Below are 8,346 nucleotides of genomic sequence, written 5' to 3'. Positions count from 1 at the left end.
TGCTGTTTAGGTCTTTTACCAACTTTTGGGTTTGTTCTATCGAGCTTGCTTGATTTTCTTCAAATTTTCCTGGGTTTTGATTCTGGTTCGAATTGCTGCTGTGGGGTTGCTGTTGCTGTTGCTGTGTTATTACTGCTGTTGACTCCTCCTTCTTTTCTTCTTGTACTGCCATTTCCAGGTACACATTTGTACACTCTCGGCTTGAAGTGAAATGAAATATTAATCAGGCTTTGTTCCTGTTGAATTCCTCCTGTTTAGATTTGTGTTTGAATAGAATTTTCCTTTTTTGTATAAAAATGTAGTTGACTGATTAATGAGTAATGAGGTTGCATATGTATAACTTCTTCATCTAATAATGTTAGTTTAAATTAATCAAAGACTAGTTAATTTGTTTTGATATTATGGTGTGTCAATCTCATGTTCTAGTATTATTAAATAATAGAATATAGAATGAAAGCAGTCTTTCTTTGTACAAACTCGATTGCAATTTTCCATTCGCATTAGCCGTAAACTAATAACTAATAAGTTACGTCTTTTTTAGTATGTAATTAATCGGGAGATTTTCTTTTATTTTAGAGACGAACTTAATAGAAAAAATGTAGTCACTGTAGGTTTATCCTTTTAAATAAAAATGAGACGAGCCTCGCCAAATAAAACGCACAGATTACGGGGCCCTCACAAAACTGTACGTGTTAATTACTTAGAACTCGGGATAGGCCGCTTAGCGAACTCCACGGCCTTACCCAAAATAATAATACGCTAATCGCTTTAGGCGCGCATTTTAATAAATCTTACCTTCTTAAACTCGGGTGCACATTTATGTGACCCAAATCCAAATCTCAACGGAATCGAAATGTGTCTCTAATCACGGGTACATTGATTGTGACATGGTCCGAGATGCATGTCCACGACGTCACGAATTACTTTAAAAAATAAGAATGAGATGAGCCTCGCCGAATAAAAATACAAAATTGCGGGGCCCTCAGTAAATATTTGCTTTAAAATTGCTTAGATTTCGGGATGGACCGTTTAGCAAAATTTCACGGCCCTACCCAAAGTAAATGATACGCTAGTCGCTTTAGGCGCGCCTTTAATAATTTAATCTTCTTAAACTCGGGTGCACATTTATGTGACCCAAATCCAAATCTCAACGGAGTGAAAATGTGCCAACAACTACGGGTGCATTGATGTGACGTGGTTCGAGATGTATTTCCATGACGTTGCAATTCCCTGTAAAATGATAATAATAATAATGAAAGCGGTAAAGAGTTAAAATCTGCACATAAGTTCATATTTGTATAAAATCAGATAATCAAGCCGAATATGACAGTTGAGCGACCGTGCTAGAACCACGGAACTCGGGAATGCCTAACACCTTCTCCCGGGTTAACAGAATTCCTTATCCGGATTTCTGGTGCGCAGACTGTTAAATAGAGTCATTCTTTTCCTCGATTCGGGATTAAATTGGTGACTTGGGACACCCTAAATCTCCCAAGTGGCGACTCTGAAATAAATAAATAAATCCCGTTTCGATTGTCCTTTAATTGGAAAAACTCTTTCACCCCTCGCAAGGGCGGAAAAAGGAGGTGTGACATACTCTACACAAGTCTAGTCTCAAGTCGTAATGCAAAATAAAGGAATTAAACGAGCAAAGATAACTCCTATAGTACTATTATAGCATGGCATGAAACTAAGTCTACCCGGACAATAACATGAATTTAGCTATGTACGGACTCTCATCACCTCGTGCGTACGTAGCCCCTGCAAAAAAAAGCACATATCAAATACATCACCTAGGGGCAGTTTCCCCCTCACAGAATTAGACAGGAGACATACCTCGCTCCGAAGTTCCATAAACGGCTCTGATGCCACTCTATCACCTCAAACCGACGCTCGTCGCTCCAAAACTAGTCAAATAGTGTGCAAACTAATAAAAATATACCTCTATACTCATAATAAATCAATTCATAACAATTCCCAACTTCGCTCAACCGTCAATAAAATCAACCCTCGGGCCGACGTGCCCGGATTTCAAAAATTTTTGAAGATAAACTTTACCCATAACACTACAAACTCAAATATATGATTTATTTCTAATTCCATGTCCAATTTCGTGGTCAATATCCAAAATACCAAATTCTAGGTTTTCTACCAAATTCCCAAATTTCTACTAATTTATATGTTTAAATCCATATATAAACCATGTATTTAACTTGCAATAGGTGGGAATCACTTACCTTGTGTTGCTCGATGAAAATCCCCTCAAAATGGCTCCCCAAATTCAGCCAACCCAAGTGAAAAATGAAAGAAGAAGAGCCAAATCTCGTTCTTAAAACAACTCTGCCCAACGACATTTTCGCATCTGCGGTCCCTTGGTTGCTTCTGCGGCTTCAATCTCGCACCTCCGAGAACCCAGGCCAGGTCGTTGGCAGTATTTGCGATTCCCGTTGCGCACATGCGCCCCCGCTTCTACAATTCTCCTCCGCATGTGCGGTTCCGTTTCTGCGCCAAAACGATCGCATCTGTGATCCCAGCACTGCCCAACCAAAATCTGCTCCTTCGCTTGCCTGGCCGCTTCTGCGGCGTCGCATTTGCGGCCTTTTTTCCACAAGTGCGCTTGCACGAGATCCCAGCTGCCTCAACACTTCTCCCAAGTCCAAACTCGATCGGATTCGCACCCGAGGCCCCCGTCCAAATATCTCAAAACACGATACGGACTTAGTCGAAGCCTCAAACCACGTCAAACAACGTCAAAACTACGAATCGATGGCCAAAACCTTTCTTCCAACTTTCCAACATTTAAACTCGAATATACACCCAAGTCCAAGTGAGTCCAAGGCTCGAAACTCCAAACAGACATCGATAGCACCAAAATCCATTTCAAACCAAACTTATGAAATTCTAGAACTTCCAATGCCAACTTTCCATAATAAGCGCTAAAATACTCCCGGACCATCCGAGACTTAACCTGAACATATACCCAAGTCCGAAATCATCATATGAACCAATTGGAACATTCAAATCCCGATTTCGAGTTCGTTTACTCAAAAATCAAACATTGGTCAACTCTTCCAACTTAAAGCTTCCGAAATTAGAATTTTCCTTCCGGATCAACTCCGAACTTCTCGAAATTCAATTCCGACCACACGTACAAGTCATAAAACATGAAGTGAAGCTACTCAAGCCCTCAAACCGCCGAACGACTCACTAGAGCTCACTACGACCGGTCGGGTCGTTACAGGTTTGGCCCAAGTTGTACATATTTTGAAATTTCCTTTGCACTCATTAGCCCACTGTAAATTAGTAACGGTAATTCATTTTTTTTTTGGCTTTCACTCTCTCTTCTTCTCGCATCTTCTACATATGCTTCAAGGGGTCATCCGCCATTACTACTTCTCCCCCTTGTGTCACCTGGTTGCAATATAAGAAAATTGATGTGTAGAAGTCCACCATTCAAAGCCATTCAAAGCTTCGCTTTCGAAAACATGATTTTTTGAGTTTGTTAGTTGTTTGGATTGAGTGTTGTTCCAATTGATTGAAAATATCAAAAGGAGTTCAAAATTTAAATTTGAAGTGATTTGGAATAGATTTGAGCAACATTTGAGTTAAATTTCAGAAAAGACGCAAGTAAGAAGACGAAGTCAAATTTTTGTATATTTATGTATAATCTTGTATAATAGTGTATATGAGTGTATCAAAATATCTTATATAAGCGTCTATAGATGAACTTCTTCCACGATTTTCAGTTGTAATTCTTGTTCAAAACCAATCCAAATCTCCATTAAATGACTTCAAATTTTATATACAACATCCTTATACTATTTCTAACAAGTCTAAATAACACCCACTCCAAATTTCTTACAAAATCAAATTCGAAATTAAAATCCATATATTTAAGCTTGTTAAAAATTTAATTTTCACCACCCAAATGAATTTGGTTTGTTGAACTAATATTTGAATAACAGTTACTGATTCGAAAATTAACTTAAAAGTTGAGCAGTCTTTTTCTAAAAAATTGAATATTAATTTTGAGAACTTATTTGAGGTTTAAGTATATCATGGCAATAATGGATAAATTGAAAACAAAAAAGAGGTTTTGGATCCTAAGTTTGTTTCTGATTGACGAATCAATCTTCTCATCTCCATTAAACCCTTTTCATTTGAAAATCTAGCTTAGCTTAATTCTGCTTATAAACATTAAACTGTGGATAGAGTATAATACAGTATATATGTGTGTGTGTTAAAATTGTATGCTGTACTTTACTCACTAATTTCAAATTTTAGCTTTGCCTCTAAAGTCTCTCACTCAGTTCCAGGCCCAGCTACCAAGTACAGTACTTGAAGTTCTGAGTGACTCCAGTTACCAAAATTCACCAGAAAGAATATATCTGTCTCTTAACATCAAAAGCGAATTTAGGCAAGTTAGAAGAGCTGGAAGAAGTAGAATCAAGACTCGTTTCACTTGTTTCAAAATGCCCCAATCTGAAAGTCCTCCATCAAATCCATGCCCATATAATCACTACTCATTCATTTCTTCCACTTCCCACTATCTCCTTTATTCTTTCCAAAGTTCTCGCCTTTGCAGCCCTTTCTCCCAATGGGAGCCTCAATTATGCCAAGAGGTTGTTCACCCAAATCCCAAACCCTAGCATTTTCTCTTATAATTCTCTCATTAGAGGTTTTCTTGAATCCCAAAAAATTCCATCTCAAGAACCCATTTTTATTTTCAAGAAACTGCTCAAGAAAAATTACCCAAAAGCAAATACATTTACTTTAGCATTTGTTTTAAAGTCATGTTCAATTGTGACTGCATTTAAAGAAGGCCAACAACTGCATAAGCATGTAATTCAATCCGGGTTTGGATCAAGCCCCTTTGTTCAAACCTCATTGTTGAATTTATACGCAAAATGTGAGGAGATTCGGTTGGCGGAGAAAGTGTTCGATGAAATTCCTGAGAGAAATGTGGTTGCTTGGAGTGCAATGATTAGTGGGTATTCGAGACTTGGGATGGTGAATGAGTCTTTAAGTTTGTTTAGGGAAATGCAGAAGACAGGTGTTTTGCCCGATAAGGTGACAATGGTGAGCGTGATTTCGGCTTGTGCTATGTCTGGGGCCTTAGATTTGGGGAGGTGGGTGCATGCTTATATTGACAGGAGATTGATTGAGATTGATCTTGAGCTTTGTACTGCGCTTGTTAATATGTATGCAAAGTGTGGATGCATTGAGAAGGCAATCGAGGTATTTGAAGCGATGCCTGTTAAAGATGCCAAGGCATGGAGCTCAATGATAGTTGGCTTGGCAATAAATGGGCTAGCAGAATATGCATTGGTGACCTTTTCCAGGATGGACAAAGCTAAGGTAATGCAATGATTATGAACAATGCTGTAAGATGCAATATTTCTAACAAAATCATATATAAAATGTCATCTTGATTCACATAAAACATTAAAGGAGTGCACGAATTTGTACTTATTAGGCTCGGCGTTGAATCTTTGCATAAAAGTTAGATGGATTGAGTTGTGCTGTTTTTTCTATAATCTATCATTGAATGTTAAACTTTGATGAATAGACTGTTAGCAGCTAACTTATAACCTACTTTTGAATTTTTACTCAGGTGGAACCTAACCATGTGACGCTAGTTGGAGTTCTTATGGCATGTGCTCATAGCGGACTAGTTTTTGAAGGGAAAAGGTATTGGGCAAGCATGATTGAGTCTGGTATTGAGCCATCTTTAGAGCATTATGGCTGCATGGTAGATCTGTTGAGCCGTTCAAACTTAATTGATGAAGCTTATTCATTTGTTGAAGCCATGCCACTCGCCCCGTGTCCAGCAATATTGCGCACATTACTTGTTGGGTGCAAAAAGAACAAGATCTTGGACAAAGGTGAAATTCTTGGCCAGCATCTCATTGAATTAGAGCCATGGAATGCAGAGAACTATATCCTACTGTCTAGTTTGTATGCATCGGTATCAGACTGGGAAAAAATGCGCCACGTGAGGAAACAGATGAAAGACAAAGGGATTAAGGCAATGCCAGGATGCAGTTCCATTGAAGTTGACGGTCTTGTGCATGAGTTCATAATGGGTGATTGGTCGCACCCTGAAGCTGAGGAGATCAAAGAAGTCCTAAGCGATATATCTCAAAGGGTATATTTTGCAGGTCATGAACCTTGGATTGCTACTATACTGCACAATGTGAGTGATGAAGAGAAGGAAATTGCTCTGTGTGAGCACAGTGAAAGATTGGCTATTGCTTTTGGCCTTTTGAAGACAAAAGCACCAACAGTGATTAGAATAGTGAAGAATCTAAGGGTATGTAGGGATTGTCATGAAGTGACAAAGATAATTAGTAGATTATACAACAGAGAGATCATTGTTAGGGACAGAGTTAGGTTCCACAGGTTTGTCAATGGAGTATGTTCTTGCAGAGATTTTTGGTAAATATTCTTCTATTGGCAATATATTTCAGCTCCTTTTTTTTCCTTTAGGTTTTGGAGATGGGAGGGGGTCTGAGAGTTTGTGATGAGAGAGTAAAGCCAGAAGAAGCTTGAATGACCTAATCAGGGCTAAATTCATTACATTGGAACTGGATAGATAAAAGCTAGATGGAAGAGGGCAAAATGTGGGAGCGATATTAAATTCTTTAATCCGGAGAGCTTAGTTACAGAGGAGATTTTCAGCCTCATGATTTTCCCATTATCATTATTCTCCCGTGAAAAGACTCACACTAATCCTTGTCTCATTTTTAACCCAATACAATGCTTTCATCAATTTAGATCATATATGCATGAAGTGTTCCTATATATTCCTATACAATTGTTCTCTGACCAAGACACCATCACTTAGACTTGGATTTGACATGCCATCTGCATATCTCCTCTTTTGGGACTGATATAATCATAGTGAGCAATCCAGGTTCATTGCTGTTGTTAAAGTTAAAGTCAATGTCTGCATCATCAACTAAGCATTTCAGTGGGCGCTGGAAAGAGTAAACACCAAAATGACCACATCCCCTGACATTAAGTGAGATTGTTGCAGCTGAAGGCCAGCTGAAGACGGATTTTCGCTTAGAGAAGTGGCCACTTCTGAGGTACATCACTATCAACGTCTTCTGGTTCTGATGGACTTCATTTATCAACTGCACCACCACTGTTGAACATTTCTATTAAACCAATTGGAGCAACCAAAAAAAAAATGTTTGTTGCAATTTCATACAACCAAGGAATTATTTGCTCTCTTTAAAATGGTGGTAAGCTCAATCTTTAAAAAGGCTCACCACTTTCCCTGCAGTTGAAATAAGCGAGTGAAATTTCAAAGTTCAAAAGGTATGATGCTCTTAAATTGTCTTAAGTATCACACATCCTTTGAAAGACCTCACTCTCTGATTGAAATTCAGATGATCAGATACTGATACAAGTTCATTCTTGATCCAACTCCTTAGGAAAGAACTTAATAAGCAATAAATTTACCTGATCTAAAGCAATATATTACTGTATCTTTACTATCCGATATTTACATCAAATCAAGCAATTTAATCTTTGCAGTTAATAATAAAAGTGAGAATGCTTTGCTTAACCATGAGAATGCATATAGCTTAAGCATGGTTAAATTATAAATGTGTGCATAAAGGACACATATCGTGTATTCATTGGTATGACGTAAATATGAGGTGTAGGTTAATTTTTACCGTACTTCTATCTCCATTAAAGTAAATTGCATCCTTCATTTAAAATCTGTTGTTTGTTTCTTCTCTTTTTTCACATAGAACTGCTTTATGTATTGATTTGGGCTAGTTAAGTTACTCAAATTGAATGGAAATGACACCAAGTAGCTATTTTTAAGCATGTTGCTAAAATATAATCACAGTTTACAATGTATTTAAAAATTAGCCAATTTCGCTTAAATTTCAGGCCACGATGTCCTAGAGTTTAAACCTCAAAATTCAAATTTCAGGACATCGTGCCCTAGAGTTCGAAAATTGTATCCAGAAGTTCGAATCTTATGTCCTGAACTTTAAACTAGTAGTTCAGAAATTCAGGACATTTCAAATTAGCAGCTCAAAAATTCAGGACACTAAGTGAATTCAGGATACTTAGAGCCCCCGTTTGGATTGGCCTAAAAAAAGTGGGTTTTAAGTGTTGGAGCTTGTTTTATAAATAAGCAGTTACCTATTTGGATAAAAGTGTTGAAGCTTAAAAAAAGTTGTTGAAGTGTTTGGTAAACAAGTACTGGTAAGCACCTTTTTCTGTTAAAAAGACAAAAATATCCTTAAAGTTGTTAATATTATAAAGGAGATTACTATAATATATTTAATTCTGAACTAATGCATATAAAAAATAATTTAT

The 8,346-nt window shown here is 37.5% G+C and overlaps 1 protein-coding gene across 1 annotated transcript; it reads left to right on the top strand.

Moving 5' to 3' along the window:
* Positions 1 to 4,331: 4,331 nt before the first annotated feature.
* Positions 4,332 to 6,483, top strand: LOC107800899 (putative pentatricopeptide repeat-containing protein At5g40405). The gene is made up of 2 exons (XM_016624163.2): positions 4,332 to 5,358; positions 5,615 to 6,483. The coding sequence occupies exons 1-2, from the start codon at positions 4,981 to 4,983 to the stop codon at positions 6,440 to 6,442; spliced, it is 1,206 nt and encodes a 401-aa protein (XP_016479649.2). The 5' UTR covers positions 4,332 to 4,980; the 3' UTR covers positions 6,443 to 6,483.
* Positions 6,484 to 8,346: the final 1,863 nt, after the last annotated feature.

The sequence above is a fragment of the Nicotiana tabacum genome, chromosome 5, assembly GCF_000715075.1.
Source record: "Nicotiana tabacum cultivar K326 chromosome 5, ASM71507v2, whole genome shotgun sequence".
In the NCBI taxonomy this organism is placed as follows: domain Eukaryota; kingdom Viridiplantae; phylum Streptophyta; class Magnoliopsida; order Solanales; family Solanaceae; genus Nicotiana; species Nicotiana tabacum.
Note: the sequence above shows the minus strand (reverse complement) of the source record. Positions and strands in the feature narration are given on the sequence as shown.

Excerpts from the sequence above, each read along its gene's own strand:
- LOC107800899 (XM_016624163.2), top strand. The coding sequence starts at position 4,981 with ATGATTAGTGGGTATTCGAGACTTGGGATGGTGAATGAGTCTTTAAGT. Across the intron at positions 5,359-5,614 it reads CCAGGATGGACAAAGCTAAG|GTGGAACCTAACCATGTGAC; the intron begins GTAATGCAATGA and ends ATTTTTACTCAG.